General features: G+C 44.7%; 2 protein-coding genes across 3 annotated transcripts; both read right to left on the minus strand.

Annotated features, from left to right (window-relative positions):
- Positions 1 to 13,086: 13,086 nt before the first annotated feature.
- On the minus strand, positions 13,087 to 14,182 carry LOC119334290 (60S ribosomal protein L22-like). Its single transcript, XM_037606884.1, has one exon. The coding sequence runs from the start codon at positions 14,038 to 14,040 to the stop codon at positions 13,309 to 13,311; it is 732 nt and encodes a 243-aa protein (XP_037462781.1). The 5' UTR covers positions 14,041 to 14,182; the 3' UTR covers positions 13,087 to 13,308.
- Positions 14,183 to 15,508: 1,326 nt separating this feature from the next.
- Positions 15,509 to 18,746, minus strand: LOC119328704. 2 transcript variants are annotated; one of them, XM_037601678.1, is made up of 5 exons: positions 18,591 to 18,746; positions 17,465 to 17,609; positions 17,054 to 17,380; positions 15,781 to 16,441; positions 15,509 to 15,749 (listed from the first exon to the last, which is right to left on the minus strand). In XM_037601678.1, exons 2-4 carry the CDS (start codon positions 17,606 to 17,608, stop codon positions 15,797 to 15,799), a joined length of 1,116 nt encoding a protein of 371 aa, XP_037457575.1. In that variant the 5' UTR covers position 17,609; positions 18,591 to 18,746; the 3' UTR covers positions 15,509 to 15,749; positions 15,781 to 15,796. The 2 variants fall into 2 exon arrangements, with proteins under 2 accessions (XP_037457575.1, XP_037457574.1); XM_037601677.1 differs by having other exon boundaries at positions 15,509 to 16,441.
- Positions 18,747 to 20,182: the final 1,436 nt, after the last annotated feature.

The raw sequence follows: 20,182 nt of genomic DNA on the forward strand, positions 1-20,182 counted from the left end.
GGAATAGGACTCCTTGAGGGGGAAAAGAGAGAGAGGGGGGCCGACCACCTCTCCTAGTCCTAATAGGACTAGGGGAGGGGGGAGGCGCGCGGCCACCTTGGGCTGCCCCTTTCTCCTTTCCACTAAAGCCCACTAAGGCCCATATAGCTCCCGGGGGGTTCCGGTAACCTCCCTGTACTCCGGTAAAATCTCGATTTCACCCGGAACACTTCCGATATCCAAACATAGGCTTCCAATATATCAATCTTTATGTCTCGACCATTTCGAGACTCCTCATCATGTCCGTGATCACATCCGGGACTCCGAACTAACTTCGGCACATCAAAATGCATAAACTCATAATAACTGTCATCGTAACGTTAAGCGTGCGGACCCTACGGTTCGAAAACAATGCAGACATGACTGAGACACATCTCCGGACAATAACCAATAGCGGGACCTGGATGCCCATATTGGCTCCTACATATTATACGAAGATCTTTATCGGTCAGACCGCATAACAACATACGTTGTTCCTTTGTCATCGGTATGTTACTTACCCGAGATTCGATCGTCGGTATCCAATACCTAGTTCAATCTCGTTACCGGCAAGTCTCTTTACTCATTCCGTAATACATCATCTCGCAACCAACTCATTGGTTGCAATGCTTGCAAGGCTTATGTGATGTGCATTACCGAGAGGGCCCAGAGATACCTCTCCGACAATCGGAGTGACAAATCCTAATCTTGAAATATGCCAACCCAACATGTACCTTCGGAGACACCTGTAATGCTCCTTTATAATCACCCAGTTACGTTGTGACGTTTGGTAGCACCCAAAGTGTTCCTCCGGCAAACGGGAGTTGCATAATCTCATAGTCATAGGAACATGTATAAGTCATGAAGAAAGCAATAGCAACATACTAAACGATCAGGTGCTAAGCTAATGGAATGGGTCATGTCAATCAGATCATTCAACTAATGATGTGATCTTGTTAATCAAATAACAACTCTTTTGTTCATGGTTAGGAAACATAGCCATCTTTGATTAACGAGCTAGTCTAGTAGAGGCATACTAGTGACACTCTGTTTGTCTATGTATTCACACATGTATTATGTTTCCGGTTAATACAATTCTAGCATGAATAATAAACATTTATCATGATATAAGGAAATAAATAATAACTTTATTATTGCCTCTAGGGCATATTTCCTTCAGCTATCTGGTGATCCAGTCCTAGATCACCTTTGTACCCTCTTGCCAGACATGTGGCAAGGCACACATCAGGTGCGGTACTCAGCATGGCATACCGTATAGAGCCAATGACAAGAGCATAGGGGACGGCCTTCGTCCTTCCTCTTTCTTCTGTCGTGGTCAAGCTTTGAGTCTTACTCAACTTCACGCCTTACAACTCAGGTAAGAACCCCTTCTTTGACTGATCTATTTTGAAGTCCTTCAAAAACATGTCAAGGTGTGCGTTCTTTGAAAGTATCATCAGGCGTCTTGATCTACTTCTATAGATCCTGATGCCCAATATGTAAACAGCTTTATCTAGGTCTTCCTTTGAAAATCACTCTTCAAACAACCGTTTATGCTTTCCAGAAATTCTACATCATTTCGAATCAACAATATGTCATCCACATATACTTATCAGAAATGTTGTAGTGCTCCCACTCACTTTCTTGTAAATACAAGTTTCTAGCAAACATTGTATAAACCTAAAAGCTTTGATCACTCCATCAAAGCATATATTCTGACTCCGAGATGCTTGCTCTAGTCCATAGAAGGATCATTGGAGCCAGCATACATTTTAGCATCCTTAGGATCGACAAAACTTTGATTGTATCACATACAACTCTTTCTTACGAAAACTGGTAAGAAAACTTGTTTTTGACATCCATCTGTCAGATTTCATAATCGAAAAATACAGCTAATGCTAACATGATTCCGACGGACTTAAGCATCGCTACGGGTGAGAAATTCTCATCGTAGTCAACTCCTTGAACTTGTGAAAAGACTCTTTCCCACAAGTCGAGCTTCATAGATGGTAACATTACCGCCCACGTCCGTCTTCTTCTTAAAGATCCATTTATCTCAATGGCTCGCTGATCATCGGGCAAGTCCACCAAAGTCCATACTTTATTCTGATACATGGATCCCATCTCGGATTTCATGGCTTATAACCATTTGTCGGAATACGGGCCCACCATCGCTTCTCCATAGCTCGTAGGTTCATTGTTGTCTAACAACATGATATCTAAGACAGGATTACCATACCACTCAGGAGTAGTACATATCCTTGTCGACCTATGAGGTTCGATAGCAACTTGATCCGAAGCTTCATGATCACTATCATTAACTTCCTATTCAACAGGCGTAGGCTCCACAGAAAACATCTTTCTGTGTTGCATCACTCTCTGGTTGAAGTAAAGGTTCGACAACCTCATCAAGTTCTATCTTCCTCCCACTCAATTCTTTCGAGAGAAACTCCTTCTCGAGAAAGGACCCGTTCTTAGCGACAAACAATTTTCCCTCGGATCTGAGATAGAAGGTATACCCAACTATCACCTTTGGGTATCCTATGAAGATGTGTTTGTCCGCTTTGGGTTCGAGCTTCTCCGGCTGAAGCCTTAAGCATCGCAGCCCCAAACATTAAGAAACGACAACTTTGGTTTCTTGCCAAACCAATGTTCATACGGCGTCGTCTCAACGGACTTATATGGTGTCCTATCTAAAGTGAATGCAGCTGTCTCTAATGCATAACCTCAAAATAATAGCGGTAGATCGGTAAGAGACATCATAGATCGCACCATATCTCATAAGGTTCGATTACGACGTCCGGACACACCATTACCCTGTGGTGTTCCAGGTGGCTTCAACTATGAAACAATTCCACAATGTCTTAAGTGTTTGCCAAACTCATAACTCAGAAATTCTCATTGATCAGATCGTAGGAATTTGATCTTCTTGTTATGATGATTCTTAACTTCACTCTGAAATCGCTTGAACTTTTCAAACATTTCAGACTTGTGCTTCATTAAGTAAATATACCTATATCTACTCAAATCGTCAGTGAAGATGAGAAAATAGCGATATACACCGCACGCTTCAATTCTCATTGGATCACACGCATCAGCATGTATGATTTCCAACAAGTCACTTGCCCATTTCATTGTACCTGAAAACGGGGTCTTAGTCATCCTTCCCATGAGGCATGGCTCGCATGTGTCAAGAGATTCAAAATCAAGTGACTCCAAACATCCATCGACATGGAGTTTCTTCATGCATCTTACGCCAATATGACCTAAGCGGCAGTGCCACAAGAAAGTGGTACTATCATTATTAACTCTACATCCTTTGGCATGAACATGTGTATTACCACGACCGAGATTCAATGAACCATTCACATTGGGTGCATGACCATGAAAGGTATTATTCATGTAAACAGAATAACCATTATTCTCTAATTTAAATGAATAACCGTGTTGCAATGAACATGACCTAATCATATTCATGCTCAACGTAGACACCTGATAACTAATCCCGAAGGCAGATGGAGCGTGCGATGGTGATCTCATCAACTTTGGAAACACTTCCAACACACATCGTCACCTCGCCCTTAGCCAGTCTCCGTTTAGTCCGTAGCTTTTGCTTCAAGTCACCAATAATAGCAACTGAACCGGTATCCAATACCCAGGTGCTACCAGGAGTACTAGTGAGGTACACATTAATAACACGTATATACTTTAAAGTTGCCAGCCTTCTTATCTACCATGCATTTGGGGTAATTCCGCTACCAGTGACCGTTCCCCTTACAATAGAAGCACTTAGTCTCGGGTTTGGGTTCAACCTTGGGTTCCTTCACTGGAGCGGCAACTGGTTTGACATCCATGAAGTTTCCCTTCTAGCCCTTGCCCTTCTTGAAACCAGTGGTCTTGTTAAACCATCAACACTTGATGCTCCTTCTTGATTTCTACCTTTTGCGGTCTTAAGCACCGCGAACAGCTCCGGGATCAACTCCATCCCTTGCATGTCATAGTTCATCACGAAGATCTAGTAGCTTAGTGATAGTGGCTAGAGAACTCTATCAATCACTATCTTATCTGGAAGTTTAACTCCCACTTGATTTAAGTGATTGTAGCACCCAGACATTCTGAGCACATGCTCACTAGATGAGCTATTCTCCTCCATCTTGTTGGCAAAAGAACTTGTCAGAGGTCTCACACCTCTCAACACGGGCATCAGCCTGAAATCCCAATTTCAGCTCTTGGAACATCTCATATGTTCTATGGCGTTCAAAACATCATTGGAATCCCGATTCTAAGCCGTAAAGTATGGTGCACTAAACTATCAAGTAGTCATCAGGATGTGTCTGTCAGGTGTTCACAACATCCACAGACGATGTTGTAGGGGTTTGCACATCAAGCGGTGCATCAAAGACGTAAGCCTTCTGTGTAGCAGTGAGGACACTCCTCGGACTACGGACCTAGTCCGCATCATTGCTTACAATATCTTTCAACTTAATCTTTCTCTAGGAACATATTGAAACAGGGAGCTACAACGTGAGCTATTTATCTACAACATATTTGCAAAGACAATTTAGACTATGTTCATGATAATTGAGTTCATCTAATCAAATTATTTAATGAACTCCCACTCAGATAGACATCCCTCTAGTCATCTAAGTGAAACATGATCTGAATCGACTAGGCCATGTCCGATAATCACGTGAGACGGACTAGTCATCAACGATGAACATCTCATGTTGATCGTATCTTCTATACGACTCATGTTCGACCTTTCGGTCTTCCGTGTTCTGAGGCCATGTCTGTACATGCTAGGCTCGTCAAGTCAACCTAAGTGTTTCGCATGTGTCCCGAGGCCATGTCTGTACATGCTAGGCTCGTCAACACCCGTTGTATTCGAACATTAGAATCTATCACACCCGATCATCACGTGGTGCTTCGAAACAACGAACCTTCGCAACGGTGCACAGTTAGGGGGAACACTTTTCTTGAAATTTTAGTGAGGGATCATCTTATTTAAGCTACCATCATTCTAAGCAAATAAGATGTAAAACATGATAAACATCACATGCAATCAAATAGTGACATGATATGGCCAATATCATTTTGCTCCTTTTGATCTCCATCTTCGGGGCTCCATGATCATCGTTGTCACCGGCATGACACCATGATCTCCATCATCGTGTCTTCTTGAAGTTGTCTCGTCATCTATTACTTCTACTACTATGGCCAACGCTTTAGCAATAAAGTAAAGTAATTACATGATGTTTATGTTGACACGCAGGTCATAAATAAATTAAGACAACTCCCATGGCTCCTGCCGGTTGTCATACTCATCGACATGCAAGTCGTGATTCCTATTACAAGAACATGATCAATCTCATACATCACATATATCATTCATCACATCCTTTTGGCCATATCACATCACAAGGCATATGCTGCAAAAACAAGTTAGACGTCCTCTAATTGTTGTTGCAAGTTTTTACGTGGCTGCTATAGGTTTCTAGCAAGAACGTTTCTTACCTACGCGAAAACCACAACGTGATATGCCAATTTCTATTTACCCTTCATAAGGACCCTTTTCATCGAATCCGATCCGACTAAAGTGGGAGAGACAGACACCCGCTAGCCACCTTATGCAACTAGTGCATGTCAATTGGTGGAACCAGTCTCACGTAAGCGTACGTGTAAGGTCAGTCCGGGCCGCTTCATCCCACGATGCCGCCGAATCAAGATAATACTAGTAACGACAAGTAAATTGACAATATCGACGCCCACAACTGCGTTGTGTTCTACTCGTGCATAGAAACTACGCATAAACCTAGCTCATGATGCCACTCTTGGGGATCGTAGCAGAAATTTAAAATTTTCTACGCATCACCAAGATCAATCTATGGAGTAATCTAGCAATGAGGGGAAGTGGAGTGCATCTACATACCCTTGTAGATCGCTAAGCGGAAGCGTTGCAAGAACGCGGATGAAGGAGCCGTGCTCGCAGCGATTCAGATCGCGGTTGATTCCGATCTAAGCGCCGAACAAGGGCGCCTCCGCGTTCAACACACGTGCAGCCCGGTGACGTCTCCTACGCCTTGATCCAGCAAGGGGAGAAGGAGAGGTTGGGGAAGACTCCGTCCAGCAGCAGCACGACAGCATGGTGGTGGTGGAGGAGTGCGGGACTCCAGCAGGGCTTCGCCAAGCACTACGAGAGATGAGGAGGGAGAGGGGTAGGGCTGCGCCAACAGAAAGATCGAATCGTGTGTTGGGCTGCCCCTTTGCCTCCACTATATATAGGGGGAGAGGGAGGGCTGTGCCCCCACCTAGGGTTCCCACCCCAAGGGGTGCGGCAGCCCTAGATCCCATCTAGGGTGGCGGCCATAAGGGGGAGAGGGGGAGGCGCACCTGGGGTGGGCCTTAGGGTCCATCTGCCCTAGGGTTTGCCCCCCTCCCCTCTTGGAGGCGCCTCGGGCCTTGGTGGGAGGCGCCCCAGCCCACCTAGGGGCTGGTCCCTTCCCACTATTGGCCCATGTATGCCTCCGGGGCCCGTGGCCCCTCCCGGTGGACCCCCGGACCCCTCCGGTGGTCCCGGTACACTATCGGTGATGCCCGAAACACTTTCGGTGGTCAAAACCATACTTCCTATATATCAATCTTTACCTCAGGACCATTCCGGAACTCCTCGTGACGTCCGTGATCTCATCCGGGACTCGAACAACATTCGGTAACCGCGTACATACTTTCCCTATAACCCTAGCATCATCGAACCTTAAGTGTGTAGACCCTACGGGTTCGGGAGTCATGCAGACATGGACGAGACAACTCTCCAGTCAATAACCAACAGCGGGATCTGGATACGCATGTTGGCTCCCACATGCCCCACGATGATCTCATCGGATGAACCATGATGTCAAGGATTCAATCAATCCCGTATACAATTCCCTTTGTCTAGCGGTATAGTACTTGCCCGAGATTCGATCGTCGGTATCCCGATACCTTGTTCAATCTCGTTACCGGCAAGTCTCTTTACTCGTTCCGTAACACATCATCCCGTGATCAACTCCTTGGTCACATTGTGCACATTATGATGATGTCCTACCGAGTGGGCCCAGAGATACCTCTCCATTTACACGGAGTGACAAATCCCAGTCTCGATTCGTGCCAACCCAACAGACACTTTCGGAGATACCCGTAGTGCACCTTTATAGCCACCCAGTTACGTTGTGACGTTTGGCACACCCAAAGCACTCTTACGGTATCCGGGAGTTGCACAATCTCATGGTCTAAGGAAATGATACTTGACATTAGAAAAGCTTTAGCAAACGAACTACACGATCTTGTGCTAGGCTTAGGATTGGGTCTTGTCCATCACATCATTCTCCTAATGATGTGATCCCGTTATCAACGACATCCAATGTCCATGGTCAGGAAGCCGTAACCATCTATTGATCAACGAGCTAGTCAACTAGAGGCTTACTAGGGACATGGTGTTGTCTATGTATCCACACATGTATCTGAGTTTCCTATCAATACAATTCTAGCATGGATAATAAACGATTATCATGAACAATGAAATATAATATAATAATAACTAATTTATTATTGCCTCTAGGGCATATTTCCAACAATAGAATGCGAAGATGTGTGCATGAGACTTTTTACACAATTATTTGACATTTAGAAATATGTTTTTCAGAGTGGGTTCATATACCCATGGCTTCATCTATGCACTTCTCACTAGAGTGGCCCCTAAACTATACCACTATAGCAACAAACAATCACCATGTCAACGGGTACATGCCACACTTGTAATTATGCATAACCACCCGAGTTGCGGGCATATTGTACTTTAGGTCCTTGGTCGTGCGGGAAATTGGAAAAACTATACCCAAGGGCCCACAGACCCCTACCAAACCCATGCATCTTCGTCGCCTCCCCTCTCGACGTCTCCGAGGCGAACCAGGTGCCACGCCGTCATGGAGGTTGACCCCGTCGTGGAGTTCGACGCTGGTGATCGAGGGCGGCATGGAGTCGTGTCTTCGGTCGGTAACTAGCGGAGTTCTCGCCTGAATATGGTATGTAGTTATTCCATGGTTGCATTCTGTTTGCCATGTACCGTCGTGCCCGCTTGGTTAGGTTTTTGAGTCGCTAGTGATCATACCTAGTTGTTGAAAGTTTTGGCTAACATTTAGCTAGTTTGTGTGTGTATCGGTAGCACGAGTAAGGAGGAACTCCTGGTAGATATTTGCTTGGAGGATTGAGGCTATGGTTATGTGATGTTGTGAGGAGATTGAGGGGCATTTATAAGAGGGTAGTTTCCACGGCATAAATGCAGGGATGTTTTGAGGGGATTTGTGAGGGAAAGCAAGCTCATTTAGAAGGGTGTGATGTTGATTTTGAGGGAACATTTGTGTATTGTTGTGTTTATTTGTAAGTTCAGATAATGGAATGACATTTATTCAGTTATATGCATATTGGTACCGAGTGGATTTTGGAAAAAAGACTTGCTATAATATGAGAAAATAGTAGATTTTAGTTGTTGCGATATGAGAAAAAAGTGTAATTCAGGTGATGTTCAGTTCATGGTTCGGTTTAGTGCTCTTGTCGCGCATATGGTCAGTGCATTGTCGGTTATGAAGATGTGTAGTTCATATATAAATTGGATTTTTATTTATATATCTATTGAGAGCATTGTTGATTATAATAGTTTATAGTTCATATGTTTGAAATATGTTCAGTGCATTTTCATATGTTCATATGTTGTAGTAGTTTACAATAGATGTTGTGGTGCATGCTCATATGTTTAGCACATTGTATGTTGATATGTTCAACGGGTAAATTGGTCTTTGTTATAGTGATTTACAGTACATGTTGTTGGGGAACGCAATAATTTCAAAAAAAATCCTACGCACACGCAACATCCATCTAGGTGATGCATAGCAACGAGAGGGGAAAAGTGTTGTCCACGTATCCTCGTAGACCGTAAGCGAGAGTGTTATGACAACGCAGTTGATGTAGTCGCGCGTCTTCACGATCCGACCGATCCTAGCACCGAAGGTACGGCACCTCCACGATCTGCACACGTTCAGCTCGGTGACGTCCCGCGAACTCTAGATCCAGCTGAGTGTCGAGGGAGAGTTTCATCAGCACAACGGCGTGATGACGATGATGATGAAGCTACTGGCGCAGGGCTTCGCCTAAGCACTGCAACGATATGATCGAGGTGAAAATCTTTGGAGGAGGGCACCGCACAGGGCTAAACAATCAACTTGTGTGTCTATGGGGTGCCCCCTCCCCCGTATATAAAGGAGTGGAGGAGGGGGAGGGTCGGCCCCTCTATGGCGTGCCCAAGGGGAGTCCTACTCCCACTAGGAGTAGGATCCCCCCCCTTCCCTAGTTGGATTAGGAGAGGAAGGAAGGGGGATAGAGGGGGAAGGAAAGGGGGCACCCAATTCGGATTGGGCTTGGGGGAGGCGCCCCCTCCTAGGCTCCCTTCTCCTCTCTCCCACTATGACCCAATAAGGCCCATATACTTCCTGGGGGGGTCCAGTAACCTCCCGGTACTTCGGTATATGCCCGAACTCACCCGGAACCATTCCGATGTCCAAACATAGGCTTCCATTATATCAATCTTTATGTCTCGACCATTCTGAGACTCCTCGTCATGTCTGTGATCATATCCGGGACTCCGAACTACCTTCGGTATATCAAAACACATAAACTCATAATACCGAACGTTAAGCGTGCGGACCCTACGGGTTCGAGAACTATGTAGACATGACCGAGACTTATCTCGGTCAATAACCAATAGCGGAACCTGGATGCTCATATTGGTTCCTACATATTCTACGAAGATCTTTATTTGTCAAACTGCATAACAACATACGTTGTTCCCTTTGTCATCCCGTAACTAACTCATTAGTCACATTGCTTGCAAGGCTTATAGTGATGTGCATTACCGAGAGGGCCCAGAGATACCTCTCCGATACACAGAGTGGCAAATCCTAATCTCGATCTATGCCAACTCAACAAACACCATCGGAGACACCTGTAGAGCATCTTTATAGTCACCCAATTACGTTGTGATGTTTGATAGCACACTAAGTGTTCCTCCGGTATTCGGGAGTTGCATAATCTCATAGTCATAGGAACATGCATAAGTTAAGGAGAAAGCAATAGCAGTAAACTAAACGATCAAAGTGCTAAGCTAACAGATGGGTCAAGTCAATCACATTATTCTCTAATGATGTGATCCCGTTTATTAAATGACAACTCTTTGTCCATGGCTAGGAAACTTAACCATCTTTGATCAACGAGCTAGTCAGGTAGATGCATACTAGCGACACTCTGTTTGTCTATGTATTCACACATGTACTAAGTTTCCGGTTAATACAATTCTAGCATGAATAATAAACATTTATCATAATATAAGGAAATATAAATAACAACTTTATTATTGCCTCTAGGGCATATTTCCTTCACATGTTCCACTTATAAGTAATTGTTCTGTGAACTAAGAAGTTCATCTTCCCAATCTAGGCACTCACTAATGGAGAAGAAAGTCATCTATTTTTTTAGTTGAGTTTGACCATAATGAATTTTTCATAGGAAAAGGCACAAAGAGACCATACATTGGCTGCACACGTGATGTGTTTGACTACTGTCATGCAAAGACATGTTTAGTGGGGACGGTTAAGTATTACTTATCTAGGCTGAACTATTACCCTGCAGATCCCTTAATCAAGGTGTATTGGTGCTTGCTAGGGAAGGACATATATAGTGGATGGTCTTGTATGTGTGGACAGTGTTGAAGAAATGGCTGCAACGGTGAGTGCAAGTAGAGAAGTCAAGACATTGGAGGTCCTAGTGGATGAGAAAACCAAGATCAGAACATAGTATGATGATGTCATACTTAATGGATTCCCATAAATGCCAAGGGTTATGACACTTAGAGAAATGCCAATGTCTTGTTAGTCTGGAGAGGGAACTTCTGATAGCAATGGTCCAAATGCAAGTGAGACAAAGGAACCATGGGATGCAAAGGAAGTGGTGGAAACAGGCGAAGGATGAGACAATGAAGAATCTTTTTGTGGGCCATTGCTAGGTCAACAAATTTAGATAATTGGAACTTGAACAGGGGCAACCTCAAGGACCAAACCTTAGAAGCTTGCAACTGGTTGGATGGCAAGGCCCCAAACTTGTGGACGAAAGCATTTTTCTCAGATTTTCCCAAGTGTGACATACTGTTGAATGCTTCCTCTCAGATAGGAAGGTGTTGAGCCCTCAAGTGCAATGGTTTGCAGCAAGCAACATTTTCCCCTCAAAATGGATGACCTCAAGGTTTATCAAACATGTAGGAGCTTTCAACTACAACCAATGATAAGTATTTGCACACACAAATACAAAACTTGCCTTGTCCCCCAATGAAACTTGTAAGATTGTTAGTCTTACTAGCCTTGCCAGTTACAAGGATTAATGCAACTTGTGTTTGAAAAAATATAATTGCAAGGAAAATAAAAGAACGAAAAGAAAAGAAATTACAACAAAGTTATTGAGGTTGAATGCAATGGGAAAAGAATGGACTAGGATCCATATGTTCACTAGTGGTTTCCCTGGAAAAAATAGCAAGGTGTGGTAAACAAATTACACTTGTGTATCGATTAAATTACACTTTTTATGATTATGACTATAGATGGCATTATTGCATACGGTCATCATGTCCGGACATCCATAGACCATTAATCCAACTTCATCTACAACTAATACTCCACTTCGATACTGATATCCAGCATGCATCTCAGACTAGTAAGTAAAGAATAGAGTAGTGCATTACGCATAATGACGTGATGTTGATGATATATTGTCTTCACCCTGCGTTCAAAAGACAATTACCCAATAATATTTGTGTCGTAGTGGCAACATCACAACACAAGACCTTTTCACTTTCTATCATTGGGGTAGATTACTCTCAAGATTGAAGCCAACAAACATACACAACTCTCTCTTGGATATCATCCATCAAACTAGGCCAAAGAAAGGCAAATAGACCAAGAAATTTCTAATCTTTTGTAACATTACTATAGATTAATTCATGCAATTTTATTTATACCACCAAAGCATACATATTATTTTTATCACCAAAAAATTAACCAATCCTAACTATCAGTTACAATTCAACTCTTTAAAAATATATAAGTGAAGCAAAAGAGTTCTAATCATTTCAGACAGGACTACTGTAATGCTCTAAGAAGTATAAGTGAAGCAATAGAGCAATTCCATAAATGCAAGGACATGGAGTGCTATGCACATTTATCATGATGTGATGATTGATCATGAGCAGCAATCAAAATCAACATACACTGCAAGAATAACACATATCATGTGTAGCGCCCCGAGACCGGTGCTATGCAGATCCGGCACTATGCAGATCTAGCAACCTTGGCATAATATCGATCCCAGAACTCCACCTTCACAAAACATACATGTGAAAATGTGCACGCTATGTGGTGAAGCGTCAATATCACATCACAGACTTCGCACACAACAACAATAATACATATATACAATAATTCATAAAACAAGGGTTTTTTAATCAAAATCCAACTCATACAAGGGAAGCAAATAAACCTTATATAGGTGAGATTGCAAATTCCCTTAAGAAGGCTCATAGTAAAAAAAATGGCGTCCATGACCCTGCCCAGACCGCTATCACACCTCGACCTCGGCAAATATAATGTCAACATAAGAAGCATCAAACATAGCAAGAAATGGAACATTTCCACATCTCAATAGCAACAAGAACAGATAGGGAATTGCACTTGAATTCATTTTGCAATTCGCATCATAACATCAACCGAACTGATAAACAAAATGTAAGAAACAGCATCAAACATTTTCAGATCTCAGTACTGAAACTACTAAATTATTTCAGTGTTTTACTTAAGATCACAGTATGGGAACAGACTATGTTCAGGGTTGATCAGACAATTCTTAAGGAATTCGATTCAGATATAGAAAACATGGACGCTGGAATTTCAGATCTCAGTAATCGCATCTCCAGACCACGCCTCAATACATCAACTGTTATTTGAGGAAAACTTTCAGATCTCAGTGCAGGAACAATTATTTCAAGATAATTCAGAGTTTACCAGAGACATTTGAGGGATTTGAATCATATACAGAAAGAAGCATGACAGATTGCATTCAAGCATTTCAACGAACACACGGCATGCTGCCTCTCCGAGATCACACCACAACCGGTAGAGCCAAGAACAGGGATTGCAAATGGAAACGGGCACCTATCCATCAGTGCTTCGACCTCGGCGACGTCCTCCTTGCCGCCGGCGCCTCAGCGGTCTTCCTCTTCGGCGACGTCCTCGCCACAGCACCAGCAGCCGGCGCCACCGCCTTCCTCTTCAACGACTTCTTCGCCGGCGCCTCAGTGGCCGGGGCAGGAGCAGCCGCAGCGACTGCCTTCTTCCTCAGCAGGGCCTTGGCCGGAGCCGCCGCCGCGGGCTTCTTCTTCCCGCCGCCCTCCAGCTGCGCGGCGGCAATGCGGTCGAACTCGTCGGAGAGCTTCCTGACGCGCTTCCTCTTGGCGGCGGCGGCGATGGTGACGAGCGGCACCCCCTCGCCCTCCGACTCGGAGTCCTCGTCGTCATCAACGACCTCGCGCCGCATCGCCTTCTCCTGGGCCGCGACCTCCGCCTCGTCCTCCGAATCGTCGTCGTCGGAGCCGAGCGCGTCGTCGAGAGTGGCAGGGGCGGGCCCGTGCCCCGCGGCGCGGACCTTGGACTTGGCGGAGACCCTGGCGTCGCGGCGCGCGGTGCGGCGGAGCTTGACGAGGTTGCCCTCGATGCGGCCCTGCAGGCGGAGGCGCTTGGCGCCGAGCCCGCCCATGGACCAGTGCGCGTCGCGCGCCCAGCAGAGGAGCGCGTCGGTGACGGGCGCCGGCGGGTCGACGCGGTCGCCGGGGAAGACGCGCGGGCGCGGGAGCCCGCCGCCGTAGAACCTGCCGGGACCGAGCGCGACCACCATGGTGATTGAGATCCGGCTGAACTCTCCTTTCTCGAACTGTTGATCCGACGATCTCTCTGGCTCGGTCTAGCTCTGTGGATCTGGATGAAGGTGAGGAGGGAGGATTGCGGCGGAGGGGATGGGGATGGTTGAGAGAGAGAGGGCCCGGTGAGGGGGTTTATAGGTGGGAGGGAGGCGCGCGTGGCGGGAAACTGAGCCGGGAGCGGGGTTGGCGCCAAGAAAATGGCGGTAAAAATAACTTGGCGCCGGGGTCTGCGCGGGAAGGCGCCGTGGCGAGGGGATGGAAATGGCGGGAGGCGGGAGCCCCCTTCTGTCTATGCGCCTGGGTCCCACTTGGCAGGCCGTTTCCGTTCCCATTCCTCTCTATGCGACTGGGCCCAGCTTGGGAGGCTTCCTCGTTTGGTTTACACAAGCCGTTTGTTCATTTAAAACTTAATAGACAAAAAAACGTAATAGACAAAATATTTCTCTCTCATAAAAAAGTAGACAAAATATTATTTACCTTTAGTTTTAGGGACAATGGATTTTGGGAACTTGGTTCCACATGCGCCCATATAAATAATAAAATCGAAAGAAAAAAGCTAGAAGTTCAAATGATTCTGAATTTTTTTATACCCCTAGTTACGTGTGAAGTTTCACGAAGAAATGACATATGTGGTTTTGAAGGTATGATTATGTTTTCTTCACTAAGAGTATCACAGGTGTCTTTTTTTTGTGATATTTCACATGTGAGTATAACATTCGACCAAGTTTCGTAACCTACAATATTATTAAAATTGTTTAAATTCTTTACTGTTTTTAAAATTTTACTACCCCTGTCTGTCAAAAACGTTCTTATATTATGGGACGGAGGGAGTACTATTTAGAATGGATGATGGGTGCACGTGGAACCATGCTCACCTTTGTACTTTCATAGTGTTACCGGTTAATTATTTTCCATCTTCAAGAGCATCTCCAATATCATGTGATGGCAAAAACGCTGCTCAATAGATGATGTAAGATGCAAATATTTTTACCCGGGATAAGGCGTGATGTAAAATGGTATTAAGGCACCAAGATGCTCTCGAGCAAATTTTATATCACCAGGGGGCCACGCGGCTGGAGCAAAAATTGCATCACCAAATGCTATTACCAAGTGCTCCAAAAGTGTGCTATTTTACATCATCATCATCTATTGGAGTTATGTAAAAAACCAATTTTAGGTGATGTAAATTTTACTCGAAGAACCACAATTTGATGATGTATTTTACATCATCTATATGTGATACTACTGGACTGTCGACATCCACACACTGCTTGTACAGAACTTATATCAAAGGCCTTGTGTTCGAAATTACTTTCTTGTGGTAGCAAATTATTCTCACGATTGTGCCTTTGTAACCATTAGCAAGAAAAAATGTTGTAGAAGAAGCGTACAGTCAAGGCTTGAATTTGCACTGTTAAAACACATCTTGTGTGTGTATATATATACATATAGGGAGGAAGCTTTATTCTGTAACAACCAAGGTTTCAGACACAGCATAACAAATTGCTTGAAGGACAACCACAATATAATTGTTTCTGTGTAATACGAGTATATATTAGCATCAGATTACAGATGCATAGACTGACGACACACCATGACATGGTACTATAGCACCTTATTCCACTTGTCTCATCCCAGAAAACATCACAAACAGCTCTGCTTTCTAGGGACAGGCAAGGCAATTACATACACGATAAATAGAAATCGGTACCTGGCCGCTAAATTCCGCGGCTAAAAGCACATGCTAGGGGTTGGTGCAGGAGCACCGGCGTTAGCAGAGCCAGGCATCTTCAGCGCAAGAGGATCCCACGCCTTGCCCTCGGCGTCGCTGCAGCTGCCGCTCTTGTCTGGATACATGACAGTGACTGCGGTGGCGGGGCCGGCGGTGCCCTTTGCAGCCAGAGTCTTCAGGCGGATGCGCTCGGCCCTAGACCCGATGGTCTGCCCGAGGATGGAGGCTGCTATGGTGAACACCATCGCGGTCCTGGGCATGTTGACAGACTTCCTCAGCATCGCGATGAACGGAACGGCGGCGTGCACGGCAGCGAACCACTGGGGGGAGAATTTCTTGGTGTGCTCGCGCCACACCCCTAGAGGGACATTCGCTGCCATCCCGAGCATTGCGATGGCTACCATCTTTGCAGGCAGGGGCTGGGGACGGAGGGACTTCACGAGGGTTGTGCGTGCAAGGGCTGCTCGTGCAGCAACAATCGCAGGCGGGCACTTCAGCTTCATACCAGCTGGTGGCTGTAGTACCTTGGCAACAAGGGGCAGAACGCCACTCATTGCCCGGTAAGACCGAGCTAGTGGGCACTGTCCATTTTCTAGCCATTCATCACTCATTGCCTCGTGGGACGGTGGGTTGCCTCCTTTTTGCTGAAAAGAATACAGAGGGGAACATGAGTAAACTAGTTGGAACATGAGCAAAATCTTGGTTACGCAGTATTGCCTTTCTGATCAGCTCTAGCACTTGATTACCGAAAGATGCTAAATATGGAAAAGGAATGATAATTATTCACTTACAAGAAAAGAAAAAAGCACATTTGTTACAAACAATAATCATGAAATTGGAACTTGGGAGAAAACAATGCATTGTAAGTCACAGTTAGCACGGAGAAACAGTTTAGATGGAAGTGGAAGTAATGGAGCACAAAGGATGACATGTGCAGAGCGTAACTAATATTACATAGAATACCAAATGAGAGGTTGTTTTTCCTTTGTTTATACAATATTAATACTATCTGAATGTGGTTAATGAAGTGAAGAGTTAGCCGATCAGAACTTGGCTTTTATGCTGTATTAAAAAGTTCCTTGCTATTTCTAAATCAACTGCTCCCTCGAGGGAGTAATAACATTTTACATTTCTATTACAGTAAAGCTGTGTGTCATGTGGCTCAAGGTTTCTTATTTGCAGGACAGTTAAACAGTAAGAAATCACTCGACAATTGCAAATTAAGATGGAGAATGAAGAAAAAACAGAGGCATTACTTTCATGGAATTCTGATCTGGCTTGCTGGGCTTCTTGTGTGACTGGTCTAGATTGTTAGGCTTCTTGTTCTGCTTTTTGCCCTTGCCATTAAAGAAGTTAAACCCGAATGGTCCAAATGCTGATAGACTTATGGTAGCGGCTCTAGCAGCCAATGGATTAAAGGGAAGAGCAGGTTCGGGCTTGACATCAGTGCTCTCACTGCGGTTCTCATCAGGCACATATGATCTTCCTGAAAGGGGAACTATCCCATCCTGTCCATGGAAAAGCTTGAATGCCGACTCAAAGCCTGGTCCATCCTCAAAGATTGGACCCTTGCCTCCTCGGGTCTGCAGAACAACACATGCTGTCAAGGAAAACTGCACAACCTTTGGTCACTGTAATCACAAAACAACATAAGAGGCAGATCTTACAGCTACAGGCAAAGCAGAAGAAAATGAAAAGGTTGTAGCTCCATTGATGTTCCTCAGGAATGGGCATCTCTCAACACCGGGATGGCCAGAAAAGTTCTCCGATGATGCTGAGTCGCAGAAAAGGCTGCTGAAGAGCATTTCCATCCTGGGAGAAGCCATATAAAATAAACATTAACTACAGAACAGAAAGGTGATTCATCCAGGGTGAGATTCAGGAAACCAAATAGATGCATCGTAATGTACTAAAGGTAGTTCCAGAGAAGCGTAACTGATGAGCAGGAAACTCATACACGTGTGTGGACTAATAAATAACTATAAGAATCAGGTCACATATTATCACTAGGGTAACTGAAAAAACTCAGCACCTACCCAAACAAACCGCATACAAGGCAGGACGATCTATTATCAATGGTTCAGTCCAAGGACCAGAGTCGCCGTTAATATACAAGGCTGGTCGCTATTGTTGCTGTGTGCTTTAGGCATGATTCGTGCCAGACAGAAACAGCCGATTATTATCAGTTTCTTACTATGCACATAGTTTGCTATGTCAGTGGCTACTCAATCCTGCATGACAGTTGCATATAAGATCATATGCCAATACATTTGTCACATTCTTCTCGAAATACATCTATAGCACGAAAGATATCCGAATACCCGTTGCTCCCTGTTCCGCTGCCATGGGGGATATCCGTGCTGATCATGCATGAGCTGGAGTCCCAGACCAGACCAGGCATGAAAAAATCGTGCAGCACCCAAGATCCCAGATCAAATGTGACAAAGCAGTCAGCAACCACGCCCGACCGGCGAGGGATCTGCGCAACCACCGGAATCGGACAACCACATGCCTTCCGGGATACCCACCCCTGCCAGCAACTGGGCGGGGGGGAGGCAGATTCTTCCCAAATCCGCCTGGGCCGCGGGCGCCTAATCGAATTGGATCCGAGGGCATGGGAGCCCAGATCCGCGCCTGCCCCGGGCAGGCGGAGCTGAGCGCCCTGCGCCCGCGATCCTCGTCCGGCGCCCCGACGCCAGATCCCGCCCAAATCCTAGCGCGTCGGGCGACGAGGCTACGCCGGCCTACAGCGCCGGGAACTATTCGAGGAGAGGGTCGCTGGGGGGTGGTTACCTCGCCGAGTCGTCGGAGAGCTGCTCGCCTGGCTGCTTCTGCTTGGCTCCGTCCGTGCGGTGGGGGGAGAGAAGGAGAGGGGTCGTGTGGTGGGCACAGCGCGGTGATGGGGAGAGGAGAGGAGAGGAAGCGCGGCCGGCACGCGACAAGGCGACCGCGGACTTCCGGGCCGGGGGGACGCGTGGGTCGGGTTGGGTCTGTCTCGGGCCGGCGAGACACTATAGTTATTGTGATGATAAATCTTGCTAGCTTTTTTTTCTTTTTGCGAGTGACTCATATGCTGGCTAACTATAGTTATTGTGATAAGACTGCTTGTGTGGACGGATGAGCCTCCAAGCCACCATCTTGGTCGATAAGCTCGTGGACGATGTAATGCTGTTTTAAGTTAATAAATAATACAGCTAAATTGAAGGGAAAAAAAGCCCAAAATAAATCTTGAACTCATGCACGAAAGTTAAATCAAACCCTGAACTTTAAATCCCTGAGATCAGCACACCAGACTATTCAATCCCGGTCTATTGTGAACCTTGAGAGTATTTTGAAGGGGATTGTCGATGTGGCTGCTAAGGCTATGCCCAGAGACACCTGGCATGAAGCATGTTTTTTTTATTGTAATGCGCAACTAAAAATATCCAAAAGAAAACTTAACCTCATGGGATTCGATGTGGAGACTTGACGCTTCCAAGATGATATAACCAGCCACTCCAACAGACGACTTTTGCTTGCGTAAAGACAAGCGCACAACTATTTAACAACACACAGTACCACTGACATTTGATTATTTTATAATAAATCGAAATATTTTCTTGAAATTTGACAAGAATTTTCAAATAAAAATATTATTAAATGAGAAAACTAATTTGAAAATTTCAAACATTTTTGCAAAAGGGGAATATTTTTTGGGATTACTGACATTTTGTGACAAACACAAAGAAATTTTGAAAACATGAAACATTCCTAAAATACCCGAAGATGTTTTCAAGTGCAATTTTTTTTTGAAAATATGAACAAAAAATTGAAAAACCTAACAAATTTTGGAACCTGAACAAAATTTAAATGTGCAAACACTTTCTAGATTTTCTAAAAATGGGAAATTTGTTCGCACTTAAAATTTTTGTTCAAGTTTCAAAATTGTTTGTTTTCTCAAAAGGTGTTCACACTTTAAAATTTTGTTTATGTTTCAATTTTTTTTTCAAAAAGGGTTCACACTTAAATTTTTTTGGAGATTTAAAAAATGGTTCACGTTTTCAAATTTGTTGGTGTTTTTTAAAAAAGGTTCATAATTCCAGAATATCCATAAAAAATTTCGGAGTTCAAAATTGTTGATACCAGAAAAATGTATCGAAAAATGTCGGAAAATTTTCAAAGCTGGATGTCGAGTTATGTTGTTAAGTACATTCCTGCTTCTAATTTGTCAAGAATAGCTATCTGTTAGAGTGGCTACCATGTGTAGTTTTGCGACCCGAGGTTGCAAGTACGATCCCCAGCTGTCTCTCTTTCTTGGTATTTTAAAGTCCCATGTTACGTGAAAAAACTCGGGTATTTTTAAGTCGTGCGTAGGTGCCACGTCAACTATCCTTGTTTGGCAATGC

Source organism: Triticum dicoccoides, chromosome 7A, assembly GCF_002162155.2.
Source record: "Triticum dicoccoides isolate Atlit2015 ecotype Zavitan chromosome 7A, WEW_v2.0, whole genome shotgun sequence".
Classification (NCBI taxonomy): domain Eukaryota; kingdom Viridiplantae; phylum Streptophyta; class Magnoliopsida; order Poales; family Poaceae; genus Triticum; species Triticum dicoccoides.